This window comes from Geotrypetes seraphini, chromosome 3, assembly GCF_902459505.1.
Source record: "Geotrypetes seraphini chromosome 3, aGeoSer1.1, whole genome shotgun sequence".
NCBI lineage: Eukaryota > Metazoa > Chordata > Amphibia > Gymnophiona > Dermophiidae > Geotrypetes > Geotrypetes seraphini.
The window spans coordinates 335,292,770-335,313,438 of record NC_047086.1 but is presented as its reverse complement, the minus strand read 5'-3'; the positions used below and the strand labels follow the sequence as shown (position 1 = coordinate 335,313,438).

At 42.8% G+C, this 20,669-nt stretch overlaps 1 protein-coding gene across 8 annotated transcripts in view; it reads left to right on the top strand.

Moving 5' to 3' along the window:
* LOC117357501 (uncharacterized protein PFB0145c-like) overlaps positions 1–20,669 on the top strand; it is a 122,571-nt gene that overhangs the window by 70,176 nt on the left and 31,726 nt on the right. For 7 of the 8 annotated variants that reach the window (XM_033938211.1, XM_033938205.1, XM_033938208.1 and 4 more), the window contains 3 exons: positions 2,737–3,156; positions 5,797–5,925; positions 18,498–18,656. In XM_033938211.1, coding sequence (XP_033794102.1) covers positions 2,920–3,156; positions 5,797–5,925; positions 18,498–18,656 — 525 coding nt within the window. In that variant the 5' untranslated portion in view covers positions 2,737–2,919. The remainder of the gene's footprint in view (positions 1–2,736; positions 3,157–5,796; positions 5,926–18,497; positions 18,657–20,669) is intronic. The other variant, XM_033938212.1, reaches the window with a different exon arrangement.

Here is a 20,669-nt window from a genome sequence, read left to right as displayed (position 1 = left end):
GGAGAGTGCACGTATGGTGAGGAAGGAGTGGGGGGTGGAAAGGAGGGCACGGGGGGGATGTTGGTGCAGAAAGAGTAGGGGCAGACAGGAGGGCTATGCCACTGTCCCCACTTATACCATGTTAACAACAGGTGTACGGGTAAATGCATGCACCTATATGTGGCACTATAGATTATAACTTAGATTTTACTTGGCCTAATTTACCAGCGCCTAACTCTGACACCTAGTGATGTCTAAGTCAACCACACGTAATCTCCGCCCTCTAACTATGCCTACTTTTCAGGTAGGTTTTGGTATGCATTGTTAGATATCAGAGGGCACCTCGACATAGACATCGCTAGGTGCTATTCTTCTGCGCGGAACTCTTAGTACCGTAATTTATTTTGAAATATATCAATTAACTCTAAAGGTGCAGTCAATTACCATGCCATTTTAAGCTAATTAAAACAACTTGGGTTGTGTGTGGATTTTAGTTAGGCAGGCATCACTAGGCATCTGTAATTAGGGCACCTAGCAGAGCCTAATGTAGATGTCCTGTATAGAATTTGGCCCTACATTTCATCCTAAGCTAGTGTCAAAGTTCCATCTAAATTAGTTGTTTGTCCTTCCAACATTTTTTCACAAACCCGATGTCCATCTTGGCAAAATCACACTGCATACCTTGAATTGCAAATGAGCATTGGTCTTTTACACAAAGTAGACTAGGCCCCACAGACAGTCTGCTCAACTTTTTGTTTCTTTTGATCCCAATAAGATGAGGGTTGCCATTTATAGGTGCACAATGGCCAAATGGCTGACAGATTGCATTTCTTTCACTTATGCCTAGGCTGAGTTGGTTCTAAAAGTCTAGAATCCAACCTATCCCTCTAGGCACATTTTTTTCTGTTCCGGGCTGTACCTCCACAACAGTGTATATATGTCTTCAGGTTGACTGACTTCTTTTAACTCACTTGGTGAATTTTTCTTGTCCTAATTTTTTATTTTTGGTGAGCCTGGTAGCTAGGCATTCCAACATATGAGATAATAATATGACCTGCTTTTCCTTGGAGAAAGCAAAGGTCTAAAGGGTCATGTCAAGGTTCAAATGTCAGAGCCATGGCGACATCAGTAGCCCACTTGAGATCAGCCTTCATTGAAGAAATTTGCAAGGCTGCAATGTGGGTTTCAGTTCACATATTCATATCTCACTATTTCCCTGAGCAAGATACCTGATATGACAATCAGTTTGGTAAAACAGTCCTGCAGAATTTATTTGGGGTCTAGGATCCAACTCATCCCTTTAGGCCTATTTTTTTGCTGTTCCAGGCTGCACCTCCACAAAGTGTACATATATATGTCTTCAGGTTGACTGACTTTTTTAACTCACTGTTGCGAATTTCTGTTGTCCTAAATTTTTATTTTTGGTGAGCCTGGCAGCTAGGCATTCCAATATGTGAGATAATAATGTGGCCTGCTTGTCCTCGGAGAAAGCAAAGGTCTGTACCCTGCAAATGGCAAAAAAGATTTGCCAAACCAGCATGGGGGAGCTAAGGCTGATGCCGGACAGACATCTATAGTTTGTGTTCTGCAAATGGCAAAAAGCAGGTATGCTATGAGGACAGCAGACCAATTATTTTCACGTACCCTCCCACCTCTCCTTGGAGCAGTGATTCTTTACTGCTTGTCCCACACTCACAAGTTGGGCAGGAAAGTACCTGCACATGCGTGGTGGGAGCACTTACTCAAGTTTTGAAGAAAAATTACACTTGCAGCATCTGCACCAGGGCTCCGTGAATGATGTCACCCACATGCAAGAATAATTGGCTTTCTGTCCTGCTACAGGTAAGTAAGTACCTTTGCCTTCTATAATTTTATTGCGCATATTATTCTTACATTTAAGCAGTAAAATTGTAGACCAGGGAGAATATCGTATTGTTTTGTTTGTAGTGAACTAGTCTAAACCTTGAAAATCAAGGGTTTAGATGTATTGATGACATACAAGGCCTCTAACTCTTATTTCTTTTAACATAAAATATCATTATTTTTATTCACTGATGTTAGCAAAAAGTCTTGACTGCATTTTTCAAAATCCTGAGCTACTTCAGAGTGACCCTGCAAACTAGGTAGTTGGAGCTACAGTATAATTCCCGGATTCTGGGAATTAATTGATTACTTTCTAAGGCCCTCTTTTACTAAGCCACGGTAGAGGTTTCTACTGCAGCCTGAAGTACAAAATAGAGAATGACATGGGGACCGTTTACCGTGGTAAACCATGTCACAATAGTGGAGGGGATATTTATGAAAGGGAGGGGGGAGACAGGGTTTTGTTGATCCTTGCTCTGTATTATTTGTGTTTATAAAATGACAATTGTACAGAATAGTCTCTTTTTATACTTTAATAAAATAAGTTCAATATAAAATCATAACTATTCAAGGCTTGTGCGGGTGGGATTTAACAGTTTGCAGGGCGGGGACAGGGACTGAGCTCATGGGGACGCAGCAGGGACGGGGATGAGCTCATGGGGATGGGGATGGGGCAGGAAGGGTGATAAATTTTTCCCCCGTGTCATTCTCTAGTGCTAAACGCTCTGACGATGCTCTGACGTTCATAGCATCTAGCCCTCTGGGCCACGGTAGAAACCTCTACCGCAGCTTAGTAAAAGGGGAGGGGGGAGTGAATTCTTTATGCCCAAGGGGCTCTTACTTTGAATAGAAGATCATACCTATGATCATTTTTCTTTTTTCCCTCTCCCACAGAAAAAACCTGCTCACCATCTTAAAGACTGTAATGGAAATCTAAGTTTTAAGTCCACCTAAGTTAACATGGGTTTAGCATCTTCAGTTTTCACAGCACTGACAAGATAAGTATAAAACACTGCTCACAACTGTGAAACTTCCTGCTTGGATTGTTGAAAGCTGTAACTCACTAATTATGTGAAAATGTCTAATAAACTCAAAACCACAAAGCTAGGATCCCCGGAACCTGTGAAACACAGTAATTCAGTTTCAATTATGAAGATCAGAAGGAATAATTCAGACACACTTCCTTATGTTGCTGGGGTGTCTTTGGGACCTCATAGTTACAAACCACCATCGAATCTTGTAGCGAATAAACTAATGAGGACCAATCCTGACGGTATAAAAAATGAAAAGACAGTGATTCACAAATCCATTCAGGTAAGTTTTTTTTTTTTCTTTGTGGTATTTTCTTTGCATAAAATATATTTTCAGAGACAGCAGATCTAGAAGAGACCTACTTGGTTACCTTCTGGAGAAAATGATGAGGGAAGTCTGAATAGACTGGAAGAGACAGTGTCAGCTTTACCATGGTTTCCAATTCTATGCCTTATAGAAGGCTTATATAAACTGTCATTAACTGTAGTGTACATGCAATACTGTCGATACAAATAGAATGTAACAATGGAAACATTTAAATTAGATGGAAATGTGAAGTAGCATAAATTAGTTGATACAAAACTTTGTTTTGTCCTTTTATTTTGTAATTTATGATGTAGGAGTGGCCTAATGGTTAGAACCACTGCCTAAGCACCCTGAGGTTGCAGGTTCAATCGTCATGCTGCTCTTTGTGACCTGGACAAGTCATGTAACCCTTCATTGCCCCAGGTATTGTAGGTACCATATTTTTCACTCCATAAGACACACTTTTTCCACCTCCTAAAAGGGGGTGGAAAAGTGTATGCTTCTTATGGAGCGAATCGCGAGAACTGACGGCAGCCAATCACAGAGCAGCATGGGACCAAGCAGGAAGCACAAAGGTCGTGCTCCTGCCTTATGCGCCACTCTGCAGCGAGAAAGGCTGCCGTCCAGCAGAAGACCATGCTGGACCACTGCCAGTTAAAAAAAGGTACTGAGGGGCTGCGGCGCACCAGACCACCAGACGCACCTACGTGTAGAGGAGGAAAAACCAAGAAAAAAAAATCTGAACCAAATTTTTTTTTCCTCCTCTACACATAGGTGCGTCATATGGTCAGGTGTGTCTTATAGACTGAAAAATACGGTAGATTGTGAATCTGCCAGGATAGTTAGGGAAAATACTTAGAGTACCTGAATGTAGGGATACCAGATTTTCCAAATGGAAAATCTGGACCCCTAGCCCCCCGGCCCTCCCAGTTCCACCCATCCACTCCCTGTTACGCCCATCCCGCCCAATCCTGCCCTAGCCCTACCCCCGCTGTATTCTCTCATCAGGCAGGAGGGCATCTACGCATGTGCAGATGACCTCCTGCCCGATGGCAATTTATTGGAAGCTTTTCAAAACCTGGACAAAATGCTGGGTTTTGAAAAGCTGTCCGGACCCCCGGAAGTGTCCTCAAAAGGAGGACATGTCCGGGGAAATCCGGACGTCTGGTAACCCTACCTGAATATAAAAACTGCCTTGATAGTCTCATGAAGAACGGTAATAAGTACCTAAATAAACTTAAGTTGCCCAGGATACATTTCTGGGTGGGCAACTCAGAAATTTCAATAAAACACAGGCGGGAATAAGATGTGAAAAGGCTGGACAGGTCTAAATTGTGGAGTGAAAACAGAAACTGAGCTATGAAATATACACAGCAAAGAGAATTGCAGGTTAAGGCTAAAGAGCAGGAATTGTATCAAACTTGATTCTATAGTTTCATGTAGGGCTACCAGACGTCCGGATTTCCTTTTGACGGCACTTTGGCCAGGTTTTGAAAAGTCTCCTCTCAATCGTGTTGGGCAGGAGGCAATTTGCACATGTGCGGATGCCACACGATGATGTCATGCGCGGATTGCCTCCTGCCCAACCAATGCAGGCAATGGTGGGCAGAGATGGGCAGGCCTGAGGGCAGGTCTAGGGTATCCAGATTTTACAATCGTAAAATCTGGCAACCCTAGTTTCATGGCCTTATACACGGAAACAGAGAAAAACAAAGGCAGATAAACTCCATATGGCCTATCCAATGTGCCCATTCATACCATCTACTATCCCTTCCTCTCCTTTAGAGCTCCTCTGTGCTTTTCTGAATTCTTATCTCATGTTTTCCTGAATTCAGATGGTTGTGTGGAATGGCCTCCTGGTGGAGGTAATGGAGAGAAAAACTATCGCCCTTTCTGTTAAAAAGTATTTCCTTAGATTACTTCTAAGTTTATCCCCTTTCACCATATTTTAGGGAAAGCATCGAAAATAGGCTTAGCACATGGGAAAGTCTCACATTAAAATGCGCTAAGCCCATTTTCTAATGCATTTTAGTCTGTCCCCATTGAAGAACACAGATCATTTTAGCAGCCACCCAATGCTCTGCCCCCCCCCCCCCCAATCAGCAGGGCATCATTCACAACTCACAGCTCTTGCCAGCATTGGGCCTTCCTTTCTGCTGGGTCCCGCCTATTTCTTATTTCTGCGAAGGAAAGACATGGCCAAGAGGAAGGCCGTACGCCGGCAGAACAGTGAATTGTGAATTGTGCTGCTGCCAGAAGAAGTTCCAAGAGTTGGACTATGATCCCAGCCCTCGCTCGGAGCACACCCCTCCCCCTTTGGTTCACAATTATCTATAAGCATCTAAATTTAGGCTCCAGTTTACAGAGTTACTTTTTATGTGAGTTACTTTTACAACAAGGGGCATAAATAAAGCCTCTCACTCAGCCAAGCTCTGCACATGTGCTGTGTTACTGAATTGGGCTTAGATTATCCAGTTCTGGTAAGTGGTGCAACACAGTGTAATTGCACACTGTATACTAATATAATATTACTCTGGGCTTAGGAATTATATAAATAAGTCCCTTTTCTATGTGTCTTGTCATAGATAGTCAGTCCTTGCTTATTACATTTTATAGGTGAGCATGGATGATAAAAATTTTCTGGCACTAATTAAAGAGCTACAAAAGGAAATTCGGCAACTTCAAGGCACCATCAAAGAAAAGGACGAAACTTTGTCTAGCATGGTTGAAGTAATTCAGGGCAAGGTACTGTATGCCTTAATTGCCATGTTTGATTTTGTTATCCCTATCTTATTTGGTCATGAAGTTTAGCTAGTCAAAGTTTATATTTTTTTTTCTTTGAGCACAGCATGTGAGAAACAGCAAGATTAATTGGCCACACAAGTGGTTATTTTCATCTAGTGGTGCTGATACAGAATCAGTGATGCAACAGAGGGAAGGCTCTGGCGGGGCAGGCCAAAAACAGCCTGTTCACTGTGCTGCCTTTGCCCGCCAGCTACTGCCACCACTGCTTCTGCTTAAGGAGACCCAGACTATGTCAGGAGACTCATTACTCTCCGAATCAATGTTTGATTTTTTAAGAAAATTAAACAATTAGAATCAATCTTTATGAAAGAAGATATCATCTTCCACCTCGATGCGGCCCGTGATATATTTAAACGTTTCAATCATATCTCCTCTCTCTCTACGTTCCTCGAGTGAGTATAGCTGCAATCTGTTCAGCCTATCTTCATATGGGAGATCTTTGAGCCCTGAGACCATCCTGGTGGCCATTCGCTGAACCGATTCAACTCTCAGCACATCTTTTTGGTAATGTGGTCTCCAGAATTGTATACAATATTCCAGATGAGGTCTCACCATGGATCTGTACAACAGCATTATGACTTTGGGCTGTCACACCCGCGCTCTCTGCGAACACCCAGTCATTAGTATTTCATGAGGCTTGGAGGTGAAACAGTTGGCACAAATAACTGAAGTAAAGGCTGCTTTGTTTACCTCATTGGAATAACTACAAGACGGCATTGTATCTTCCAAAACAGACAATATTCGTTTATTGTTAGTATAAAAACTTACAGTATTACAGCAGCAGAGACATATCTGAAAAATGTATTGTCAGTTCAGAATATGCAATGGAGAGAAGAACTTGCACCCATATGCTTAGCAGGGGGCTAGCAGATCCCCGTAGCATAAGTAAGTGAATCTCTCTGGCTCTACCTAAAATACACGCGATTTTTATACAGAGCAATTCTTCCTTTGTTCCAAAAAAGTCCATCCCCGAATTCTGGTTATGTAATTCCCTATTGGTACATAAAATAATGTAAATCTAACTCCTCCTCTCAGTCCACGCCTCTCTCACCTCCATCCCCCTCCCCAATAAGGGGGGGGGCCTTGCAGAAACAGAGAACTCTTGGTGAACTTTCTTTCCCAAGCGCTGAGATCACTTTATCACTTTGTAGATGCTAATTAGTGGTTTTACAATTCTGTGCATATTCGGGATGGCGTCCGTGTATGATGAAAGTTGGCAAAGGTGACCTCTCAACAATCCAGCTGCTTGGTTCCCATAGCTTGGTTCAGAGAAAGGGAGCAAATGTTTTGGTACCAAGTTCTTTCATCTCGCTACACCCACATGAGCAGGGATCCTTGCTCATTATAACAGTTCAGCAGAACCTTGGATAGATATCCTCCCAGCAGGGAATGGAAACAAAAACATTGTTAGCATTGCAAAGGCTGCAGATGTTTACAGACAGCAAGGTACAGGCTGGGCCTGGCTATGGGAAAATATAGGTCTGTAGTCCAGCATACACAAGTGAGAATATAGGTCTGTAGTGTCCAGTTGAATCATCTGTATGTCCAGGGTATGCATGTCATAACTTTTCACTATAGCGTTACAGAGGAGACATTCTTATTCATGCCTGAGAGATATTCTGTGTTGTCCTACAGTGCACTCCCTCTCTCCAGCTGGGCTGGACTTTCTCCCTAGTCCCGAGCAGGCTTTGCCCTGAGAAGGTTAATCTCCTTTTCCCTACTAGGCATGCAGGCTAATTGAGTTAGTTAGTTGCTATGGCAATCACTGCACAGCTGGGCACTTGCACGGAGTCCTGAAACCAGGAAACTCTGGGGTTTAAACTGGCCGGAATTACAGCCTGGCGTTTGGTTCAGCTGTGAAAATATCCTGAAGAGGAGATTACTGTATCCTTTACAAATTCCAGCACACCAGCATGTGAAACTGCAGTACAGGATTATTTTCCCTGGTAACTCCCACAGTCATTAGCTCAAAGAGCAAACAGAAATACAGCCAGAAAGAAAACCCTTTTCACAGACCTTTTCCCAGGGTGTTCAGCTCTCCATTTCCTCTGGCCAGCTTTCCTGCATAGCCCTACTTTCCTCCAACATTATTGGCTCTGGGGGAAGGAATTCTGTAGCCAAATTACCAGCCTGTTCCTCAGTCATTTCCCAGTCAGTACTGAGGAACTGCTCTGCAGGGTCTGAGGCAAGCTCAGCCCCATCCTGCCTCTGCTCTACTGCCAAGCCTCGTTCTGCTCCTCCTCCTTCCTCCCTTTGCTCTCTGATGAGCCTGGCTTTAAGCTGAGAGAAAGAACCACTCCCCCTTGGCTTTGGATGGGGGAAGGGAATTCTTTCCTTAGCCCATGCCGTTTCTCTGAGGTGAAATTGCTTGTGAGCTTTCTGCCTTACCGGCATTGGACAATAGCAAGGCAGATTCTTCCTGCCTGGCTTTGGGACTGCTTCAGGTAAGTCTAAGCCTTCCTGTTCTATTTCCATTTCTTCATTGTCACTCACTGGGTAGTCAGCTAATTTATTGTCCTGGGCACTGACCTGGTCAGCCCTTCTGCACTGGGGTTTGTATACTTTCCTTCCTTTCCCTGTGGCAAACCTTGGGAAAGACGTCCGTTTGTCACAGGGCTTCCAGTTGACGAAACTCCTACGGATACAACCCATCATTTGTCTTGCCTTTGATGAAGCCTTCTCCACTTGATTGGCAGTTTTCATGTCTTCGCTAATGATCACCCCTAAGTCACGTTCTGCCTTAGTCCTAACTAAGGTCACACCATGTAGTGTGTAAGTTCTGCATGGATTTCTGCTGCCAAGGTGCATTACCTTACATTTTTTAGCATTGAAGCTTAGCTGCCAAGTTGAGGACCAATGTTCCAATAGAAGAAGGTCCTGCGTCATACTGTTGGGCAAAGTGCTCATAGTTACTATGTTGCATAGTTTGGCGTCATCGGCGAATAATGTGATTTTACCTTGAAGCCCCTGAGTCAGGTCTCCTACGAATATGTTGAACAGGATCGGGCCCAAGACCGAGCCTTGCGGCACTCCACTGGTCACCTCCAACGTTTTGGAAAGTGTACCGTTTACCACCACTCTCTGAAGTCTACCGTTTAGCCAATCCTTGACCCATGCAGTTAATGTTTCTCCCAATCCCATCGATTTCATCTTGCTCAATAACCGGCGGTGTGGAACGCTATCAAAAGCCTTACTGAAGTCCAAGTACACGACATCTAGGGACTCCCCCGCATCCAGCTTTCTTGTTACCCAGTCAAAGAAGCTAATTAGATTGGATTGGCATGATCTTCCCTTGGTAAATCCATGCTGGCGGGGATCCTGTAGATTCTCCTCGTCCAGGATCGTATCTAATTTATGCTTGATTAGTGTTTCCATGAGTTTACTCACTATGGATGTGAGACTCACCGCTCTGTAATTCACAGCCTCTATCCTACAGCCCTTTTTGTGGAGTGGGATGACATTAGCTGTTTTCCAGTCCAAGGGGACTCTTCCCATGCTCAGGAAGAGATTGAAGAGCACGGATAATGGCTCTGCCAGGACATCACACAACTCTCTAAGCACCCTGGGTTGTAGATTGTCTGGTCCCATGGCTTTGTTCACATTGAGTCTTGATAGTTCGCAGTAGACGCTGCTGGGTGTAAACTCGAAATTCCAAAACGGGTCTTTCCCTTGCTTGCAACTGTGGACCGGACCCCAGCGCCTCACAGGTAAAGACTGAACAGAAATATTCATTTAGTAGTTCGGCTTTCTCGGAATCTGACTCTGCATAATTCCCGTCTGGTTTCCTAAGGCGTTGTATCCCATCTGTGTTTCTTTTTCTATCACTGATATACCTGAAGAAGGATTTATCCCCCTTCTTAATGTCCTTTGCTAGATTCTCTTCTATTCGAAGCTTGGCCTCTCTGACTGCCGTTTTGACAGCTTTAGACCTGGCCAGATAGTCTTTTTTTGCCTCTCCCTTTCCTGATTGTTTGTAGGAAATAAATGCTTTTTTCTTTATTTTAACAAGGTCTGAGATTTCTGTAGTGAACCACTGGGGTCTATTATTTCTCCGTCGTTTGCTTACTGTTTTTATATAGCGTTTTGTTGCTTCGTGTAGGGTAGATTTCAGGGTTGACCACATAGCCTTTACATTATCTGTTTCTGCTTGGTCTTGCAGTGCCTGACGGACGAAATCTCCCATTCGTTTGAAGTCAGTGCCCCGAAAGTTGAGGACCTTTGTTGTTGTGTTTGATCTAGTGAAACCTTTCCTGAGGTTGAACCATACCATGTTGTGGTCGCTGGAGGCCAGCATATCACCTACCAAAACTTCTGATACGCTTTCTCCGTTGGTGAGTACCAGGTCCAGTATCGCCTGGTCCCTAGTGGGCTCCAATAGATTCCAGACTTTTGAGAACCAATTTTCAACTCGCTGAGCTTGCCTCCCCACTATTTTCTCCCTCCTTTGAACTCATGGGGAGTGGATTTTCACTTCTCCTATTCTGATTCAGTTCTGCTCAGTTCATAGCCTCATATTCATTTGAGCCTACAATCTTTATTCCTACTTATGAAATAATCTCTTAAAATGCATAACATTTCACCCAAGTGTCTCAATATTCATCCCTCAGTGGCTAAGTTGCATAGGATATTATTAATCAAGCCTCTCTGCACACTCAGCCATGTGACTATCACTAATTGGATACAATTCTCCTGCAGTCAGATAAATGGCAGAAACCCTTTTTCAGTTTTAACACAGACAGACAATTGCTGGTTTCAAACCAACTGTTCACAAACACTTCTTTCTAAGCTCTTTCAGAAACCCACTCCCATGGGGGGTTTCACAAATGTAATAGGAAGAAAAAAAATAATAAAATTAAAGCACTTACAGGAGAGAGTCAGGAGGGGGGGGTGGCTGGGAGCTGCTCGGGGGCTGTGCCATGCATAGATCTTGGGAGCTACAGGGAGATCAAAAAGACAGAGAAACAGGAAGCTTGGGGGAAGCTGCACTTAATAGCAGCTGTCTCATTAAGAACGCCAGGGCTGTTATTATGAGCGAGAGAGCAGAAATTTTAATGCAGTACAAAGAATTGGTGAGGAAATGGTGTGTGGCTCCAGTGAAAATTTCAATGTTGGCTCTGGGATTTGTGTGTGTGTGTGGAAAGAGTGAATATTTTTTAAAATATTTCCTATAAATGTTTGTTTTCATGAGAGATACTGCAAATTAAATCTGCTTATGGGCTGTTGAGCTGAGGTATGTAATAAGAAGGCTGTGAAGGAGGACACAGCTGAGTTTGTGTGAGTTGTAGGTCAAGAGCTTATCTAATACCTGCGGTTCTCATGATTGAGATTTCTAAATCAAGTTTGGAGTTATATTTCAAAGGAAAATTGATAAGAACTTTTAAAGTATATTTTAGAATTCAAACTAGATTTTTGTGACTCCTTTTGCTAAAAGGAAGTATTAAGTAGTGGGAAATAGAGAATTTTTATCCCTTCACTGTGTAAGACCACTGATTTAACTCAGATTGTCTAATATTATTGGTGTTTAAAGCAAATGTTTTATATTTAATTTAGCATTTAGCTGTTTTTTTCTGCTGCATTGTTGAAGTGCCTTCCTGCAGTCTTTTCTGATTACTAATCTGCTGAGACCTTAACCAATGCACACAGTTGTATGAAGCGTGAAGAATCTGAAACTATTTTTTTTAAGCTAAATGTTATTTTGAGAACTGAAGGTCATGAGTGATCTCATATCTTAGAATTCTAAGAAGTTCTGTAGTGCAGAACTGTGTCCAGTCAGTATTCATATACTAACAGGCTCTATGTGAGGAAGCTGTGAGACTGTGAGGTAATTACTGAGGAGTTCCATTATTTCTGAATTAAAAATACTTGGTTATACAGATAAAGCTGAGGTGGCTCAGATATTGTGTGAATGTGTTTGTTTAAACTCTGTGAGCTGATGTCATATCAGAAAATTTTTTCCTGGGAGGGTCAGCTTAGGGATTAAATAATTATCTGTCCTTTTGCACATTTAGTAAGAAATACAAGGCTTAGCCTAAGAAGACACTGACTTAAACCTGCATTCATCTAGGGAGGTTAGGGTTTTGCTTTCTTTCATTTGTTTACAGCTAAGATAGCAACAAACATTTGAATCTGCTGAGTTTCTGCTGGTTCCAGACAGATGGCAGGACAACAACTCGATGGTACCCAATGGAAGAAAGCAGTAATACTGGTGAAAATAGTTGTTTTGGGGTTTTTTCATACTTTCTGTGTGCACACATAATACACTTTTTGTATTTTATTGAACTTTGGGACTGAAAAAAACTCTGGGTTTAAAAGAGTCACCTAATCAAATACTTATTTGAGGTTTGAATATTACCATTAGTTATAATGGTGTAATCAATGTAAATGTGATCACACATGAATGGTAAATTAGCTTTGCTATCTAATATAATAAAATGCTAGGCCACACATGCGCACTAAAAAAACGTGTTCCCTGATCTGTCGCAAAAAGACGAGTGCGCATGCGCGGTTTTCACGCATCGGGCTTACCACCGCTGCAGCCAGCTGAGGTCTATGACGCAGCTCAGCTTCTTCAGACAATGCCGCTCCTCCTCTTCGGGCAACAGGCTCCTCTCCTCTCAGCGCAGCCGCTCGGAGGCCGCCGGGACAGAGCTGCGGCACCGATCGCCTACACCAGTTGGGCAGCCAGCCGCCAATCTCCAGCGGGCGGGGTATCGGAGGAGAGGGATCGCGGCCGCTCAGCGCCCCCACCGAGGAGCCCAGCAACTTTCCGCCCACCCGGTGGCAATTCCATTAGCGTGTGCAACAGTCTTCACACGCTCATTCGGGCCCTTCTCCTGCCCTGATTTGCTCAGCCGCGTCTCTGATGATGTCATCAGAGACGTGGCAGAACAAATCAGGGCAGGAGAAGGACCCGAAGCTGCGTGTGGAGACTGCTGCACACACGCTGCTGGAATCACCAGGTTTGTAGTTGGGCCCGCGGGAAGGGAAAGTGGGGTAGAGGAAACGCTAATGCTGCTGCACAGGGAACTGCTGTGGGGGGAGGGAAATGGAGGGGAGGCAATGCTGCTTTGGACAGACAGACAGACAGGGAGGAAGGGAGACAGAAAGAAAAGAAGAAAGACACAGGGGCAGGGAGATACATAGAAAGACAGACAGACAAAGGGGGCCAGGGACACAGACAGAAATAAAGACAGCGGGAGTCGCGTCGGGGGGAGGGGGTGGTGCGGGATGTGGCAGAGGGAACTTTTCCAATGGGTGCAACTGGGCGGCAAACAGGAACCTATGATCAGGGGCAGAGCAAGGTAAGTGTGTCATAGGGATAAGAAGGAGGAGGGGGAGAAAAAGGAAGGGATGCCTACTGCTAGATAGGGGGGAGAAGGAAAGAGGTGCTGATGGACAGGGGGGGTAACGAAAAAGGAACAGAGGCCTAATGTTGGACAGGGGGAGAAGGAAAGAGGTGCTGCTGGACAGGGGGGAGGTAAAACAAAGGGAGAAGGGCTGCTGCTGCATAAGGAGAGCTGTGAAGGGGTAGTGGTGGACACAGGGGAGGTAAAAGGAAGGGAGAATGGACAGGGGGAGCAGGCAAGGAGTGGTGGTGGACAGCCAAGGAAAAAGAAAGGCAGAAAGAAAAAAAAACGGCTAAGGAGAGAGAGAGAGAAAGAAATAAAGACACACACATATATTCTAGCACCCGTTAATGTAACGGGCTATAAGACTAGTTTATTTATATTTAAATATAATTTACTTTGTTTAGACAACATCTCATATGAAAAAATTTTGGACATACCTATTTAGTTTTCTTTCACCCTCAATTGTTGTTGCTTTTTTTTAGTTGCAATAAATATAAATACAAATATTTAAATGTTTAACCTCTGTGTTGGTTTGAATTGAAGGGAAACCTACTAAACATCTGACCATAATTATAACATAATATAAATCAGACAATTCCCACTAATAATCGAGTGTAAACTCTATTCTGCATACAGGAGTCGGCCTCAGTAATGGAGCCTACGCGTAGTCGTATTCAATGACTGAGGTATTCAGCGTAGTTATGTTAGCTCCTTATTCTCCAATCATTGGCCTTACTCCAGTATCTTTAATTTATTCAAAATCATTAAACTCTACCTATTTTATTATAAAAGATTTCAGTTAGCTATTTCTATTTTGTCATTTTTAAAATTTTTAAACTTTGTTAAAATATAATTTTCTATTATTTTATAGCATTTACTTCCATTACTATCACTACACTCTTTCATCTTTCATGAGACTACATTCTTTCATTTATCTCTCTTTACCGTTGCTATCAACAGATCGTGTTCAGTGCTGTTAAAGGTTACTTATCTTTAATCAGCACTTGTAATTCAAAAAAGCCTACTTATCTTTAGTCAGCGCTTGTATTTCAAGAAAGCCAACGTGGCCAGCGTTTCGTGGGCAAAGATTCAAATCCACTGCATCAGGGCCAAATTATTTGAGAAACAAGCCGCTGTAAAAGAAACATATATTTAGTAAACAATACTAGTTTTCCTAAAATTTGTTCATAGTAAATTATCTTACTTACTGCTCTGTGTACATCTGAAAGCGGTCTCAAAGTATTAGCAAAATGGCGACAGCCTCAGTTTAAAAAACTTAGCAGCATACTGACGTCAGTCAAAGTGTCAGATTTCATTGGAGCACAATTCGTTGATCTATACTACATTCTGTGCGACTGGAAACATTCAAAAGCCTGGAACTGAAATCCAGCTTCATTTAGTAAAAGTGTTGCCATTCAATCTGTTTGTTCAGACTCCTGTATGCAGAATAGAGTTTACACTCGATTATTAGTGGGAATTGTCTGATTTATATTATCTTGTGTAGTTCTCCCACTAGGGAATTTCAATTTAGTGTGTTAACATAACATCTCATACATTTAATTGTAATTGCATCACATCACCGCTAGGGGGTTTTACATATAAATTCATACAATCACTGATTCTAGAATGAGCAGTCCGCCATATATCTAATATAATAAAAGGCTAAGTTGCGCATGCGCACTCCCATCACATATTCCGTTTTCCGTGCGCTGTAGGGCACCGCAGATAGGAGTGCGCATGCGCGCGAAATACACTCTCTCCTCCCCCAAGGCGGATGTCGGCTGCGGCGGCTGTCGGTGGTTGCAGGCTGCGCGAAGCTCTCTCTCTCCCTCCCCCCCACGAGGCGGATGTCAGCGGTTGCAGGCCGCGGGAGCCCGGACGCCATTAAAAAAAAAACAGGCAAGTTTTTAAAGTCATTAAAAGCCTTTGGAATACTTCACAGCCAATGGCTTTTCAACCCCCCCCTAGCACCGCTGCCGCTGTAGCTTTTAAAACCCTCCAGCTTTGTGGTTAAGGTCTGGCTTCTTCGGGCAGCAGCAGCGTTTAAATTTGCTGCTGTTGCCGGCTTCAGGCCTTCCTCTATGGTGGGTCCTGCCTACTTCATGTTTTCATGAAGACAGGACCCGCCAGAGAGGAAGACCTGAAGCCGGCAATAGCAATTAATTATAAATGCTGCTGCTGCTGCCCGATGAAGTTGAAGGAGGAAAGGGAGCAGAGGGGGAGAGAATGGTAGGGCATGGAGGTAAGGAGGAAGGTATGGGGGGAGGAAAATGCTGCACAGGGATGTGGGGTGGGAGGGAATTGCTGCAGCACAGGGAAATGGAGGGGCAGAAAAAGGAAGGGAGGCATACTGCTGGACAGGGGGAGCAGGAAGGAGGTGATGATGGACAGGGGGGAGGTAAAACAAAGGGAGAAGGGCTGCTGCTGGATAAGGTGAGCAGTGATGGGGTGGTGGAGGACACAGGGCAGGTAAAAGGAAGGGAGAATGGACAGGGGGAGCAGGCAAGGAGTGGTGGTGGACAGCCAAGGAAAAAAAAAGAAAAGAAATACAAAAAGCGGCTAAGGAGAAAGGAAACAAAAAACACACACACACATATATTCTAGCACCCGTTAATGTAACGGGCTATAAGACTAGTAGCCTAATAAAACCAGCACTGTTTTACATACAATTAAAAGTAATTTCATATGTTGCCTGGCAATGTAGTGAATTCAGAAATCAATAAAATAAAATCAACGGGCCCAATATTCATCTGGTGGCAGTCAACATTTTGCTGAAGTTATACCCAGAAATTCAATACCAGGCCTTGTCCAAGTTTTTATGCAAGGAATCGAGCAAGATATGAGCTGTCAGAAGGTGCTTCTGCTTCAAGAAGCAAGTGGATTAATACATCCATCAACAAAGAAATACCAGATTCTGAAAGATCATGTTGCTAAGGCGGTTGGAAACTTTAGAAGAGTGGAGATTCTTGTGTTTCTTCGTGCAATGACACATTTGTTGCATTCATAATGTCAGACATTATATAGAACGTGTCGATAGTTGATGTAATTCTTATCAATAAATATTTATGTGTTCAAGTACAGTGTGTATAGGTTACCTGTACCTTTTATATGGCATATACTGCATTTCTGATATTATATACTGATTTACATATATGCTGCATGTGTATTATATTTATGAGTGCATACTTCAAAAAACATATGAAAACTTAAAGAATAAATTATAGAATATATGTGCAGAAAATAAATTAATCAAACAACAGACATGGGATTAAGTGACGTGGGTTTAGGTGACTATGGGATTAAGTAACGCGAGTTTAAGTGTCTGTGATTAACTGTCGCAGGACTAAGAGATCCTTTTATCAAGCTGCGGTAGGGGTTTAACATACGTAATACTGTGCGTTAAACCGCCTGCTGCGCTAGCCGCTAACACCTGCATTGAGCAGGTGTTAGTTTTTTAGCCGGCCACAGGGGTTAGCACTTGATGAAATGTCCGACGCACTTACCCCGCTAGTGTCGAGGGATTAACTGTTTTAGATTTTAATCTTCAGGTATATGGAGCTGGTGAGAACATAGCCAGTTAAATGCAATATTCAGGCAATATAGAATACCATTTAAAACCATTACTCTCACTTAGAAAGTTTTGTAGGATAGCATCCAGATTATTTGGCAGTTGTGACAATACCTTTTGCTTCCACACAGTTATTGTGGTCCATTAATGATTACAGATTGGGAGACAACTAGGAACTGTGTATTTTTTTTCCTGGCTACAAGATTATGGAATAATTTGCCCCTTAATTTAGGATCTGAATTTTCTTATAAAAGGAAAATGCCATTTGAGTTCTTAAAAGTTGTAGTAGTAGAAAAGGTAAGGAAAAAGAAGCTAACCTTCATAAACTACAAAATGGCAAAACAATGTGATAAGGTGGAAGTTAAAGTCAGAATGATGCTAGGATGCACAGCAAGGAGCATAACAAGCAAAAGGGAGGAAGTTATAATTAGGGTTATCAGATTTTACTATTTACTAAACAAACAAGTCTTTTTCCAAATGATGGGATGCTCTAGAACCAGAAAACATGATATGAGGCTACAAGGAGGTAACGTTTCATCACAGCCGCACTGAATTGTCCGGGAGAGAACAGCTGGATCTGCCCTTGGAAGGGCAGCGGATATAGTTTAGGGGCGGTGTGGGAATTGTATTTTGGGGGATGGGGTGTCATCGCACCCTTAAACGAGGTCCTGCAGCATTCCAGATGCAACTTCCTGCTTGGAAGGTGGGATGCCCGAGAGGGAAAGACGTCATGTCCGAGGGGATGGGGCACTGGAGAAGGGAAGCTATGGGAATGGTGGTGGGTGACCCCATGTAGAAGTTTGATGGGAGGATAGGGGGAAACATGCTGGACCAGGGAGAGTGGAAGAGAGAGGCAGAGATGACAGGGACCTTGGGGAAGAGAGACTAGCCATCATATTTCTATGACGATTCACTGCGGCTGATTCAGCACTGAAACATCCATGCAGAGCTAGTCATGCTGAAAGGACTGCAATTAATCATCCTAGACCCACCCTCCCATCTCCATGCCCCCATTTTGGCACCGCGTGTACAATTTAGGCATATATTCTGTGCCTATATTTATGCTCATAAATTTAAATGAAATCTAATTAATGCTAATAATTGCTTGTTAAAAAGCCAATTATCAGCGCTAATTGGCTCATTATTGATTGTGCACCCAAATTGCTACGTGCAACTCAAAGCATCCTGTATAAAATTTGGGGGATAGTGTGGTTCAGCTTATGCATTTAAGGACTGAATATTGAATTTAATTGCGTAGACTTTATTGGCCAACCTATAAACAGATATTCAATGCTAGTGCCTGGACATGTCCCAGTATTAAATATCTGGGAAACAGCCAGTGGCAGACATAAAAATGTTGACCACTTGCTGAAAAATGGATGAATATCGACCGGATAGAGGTTCTCAGGGCTAGAAAATGAGTACCTGCATACACACTCTGATTCTTACTGGCAGATATATGTATACAATGTACTTCTGCCTTGCAGTAAGCTCTTTTTATAAAGGTATCTAGGCACATATATTGCACAGAATAGATGCCTATATACTTTTCCTATCTTCACATTCTCAAAATATTTCTTGGAAAACATTCACAGAATGAAGAGTTTGTTAAATCTATTGAAGTAGAAAGAAGCAACCATGAAATAACAAAAGAACAAGTAAAAGAATGCCAGAATATAATAGATGAGAAGATCCAGTTGCTGAACGACAGCACTACATATTATGAAACACTCATGGACGATCTCCAGACACAGGTGAGTTGAATGCTTGGGAAACAGATATTTTACCTCTATCATTGTTCCTCTCTTTGCTTGTCTTTTTTTAATTATTACTTTTTAACCATGCTTATATTCTTTGGTTTCATTACCAATAAGTTAACATACCCATATAGCTGTCTCAATGATGCATTCCGATATTCAAAATCTAATAGCAGGAAGGAAGTTTCAACAATAACACCTCTCCTTCCTTCTAAGGGACTGCAGCCTTTCTGCCATTTTACTTATCCTGTTATACCATTTTCTTTTCCAGTGCCCTTATATTAGAATTTGAGCAATTTCAAATGCTCTTGCTTGTCAAAGGTTGATAAGGAGGCATCCTGATCTTGGGCACATCAATGCTGCTATTTTAACAGCAGGGTCATTCCTCCAGTAAAATGAAGTTACTTAACTTATAGCAGGTATTCTCCAAGGAAGCAGGCCAATGTTCTCACATGTGGGTGATTTTATCCATGGAGCCTAGTGTGGAAATGCTGCCCAACGTACTGTCCCTTTAAGAGCTTGAGGCAGTGTTCCCACCACACATGAACAGGTGCCTTCCCACCTAACTCGCAAGCATGGGTTTGACAGTACAATAATATACAATACATTTTCGATATCCTTGCGTTCCGTACTCACAGATAGCAAAATTACTTACCTGTAGCAGGTGTTATCTGAGGACAGTAGGCAGATATTCTCATATGTGGGTGACGTCATGCACAGAGCCTGGTACAGACAGTCAACAAGCGCATGCCACTTTAAAAACTTGAAGCCTGCCCGCACTGCACATGCATCTGTGCCTTCCTGCCCGAAGCCGGCTTGTAGGACCATCAGTTCAGTAACAAAGCTAAGAAGCCAACTAGGGGAGGTGGGAGTGTTGTGAGAATATCTGCCTGCTGTCCTCAGATAATATCTGCTACAGGTAAGTAACTTCACTTTATCTGAGAACAAGTAGACAGTATATTCTCACATGTGGAATTCCCTAGCTGCCAGGATCATGCCTTTGAGAAGAGGGTTATTGACAACTACCATGAGCCTTGCAAAATCAACAGGATTTGAGGGAAGTTGGCATCTAAATAGAAAATAAATTTTGTAGAACTGTTTGGCCAAACCAATTATCCTGTCTAGAATAATTCTCCAAATAGTAGTGGGATGTGAAGGTGTGAACCAAGGACTGGGTGGCTGCTTTACAGATGTGCTCAATGGAAGTGGAACATAAATGTGCTACTGAAGTCGCCATTGCTTGAACTTTATGTGCAATGACATGGCCTTCAAGTGATACAATCTGCCAGCTATATGGAGATGGTTTTCTTGGTTACAGAGCTCCAAGTCTGTTAAAATCGAATGAGAGGAACAGCTGAGTGGAAGTTCTGTGAGGTTTGGTCCAATCCAAGTAATAGGCAAGAGCATGTTTATATCCAGTGTGTGGAGTGCAGCTTCACCAGAGTGAGAATGAGGCCTTGGAAAGAAGACGGGAAGAACTATAGACTGGTTCAGATGAAATTCAGAGGCGACTTTCGAGAGGAATTTGGAATGAGTGCAAGGAACTACCCTATCATGGTAGACTGTTGTATAAGGTAGATCTGACACAAGTGCTTGAAGTTTATCAACTTGAGAGATATGAGGAATACTACTTTCCAAGTGAGATGTTTGAGGGATGAAGTCAAGAGTGGTTCAAATGAAGTCTTCATTAGAGTAGAAAGTACAACATTAAGGTTCCAAGTCACCAGAATCTGGGTACTGAAAGATGTACAGATAATGGCTTTTTGTCCAATGATGTATGAAAAGCACTAATAGCACTGAAACCACTGTTCCCTCTAAACTGAGTGGGAGTCCTCCACCTACAGTTCTGCCAGTGGGGGGTGCTGTTTCATTGTCACATTTTCAATAATGAGGAAGAGGTTAGCACTTGTCACAACCACGCTCCTGTAAAGCGCAGCAAGCGTGTAGAGCTGCGACCAAAATCTAGATCTGGCATGTCCCTTACCACAAAGGGATCCCTCAGGTCTTAAT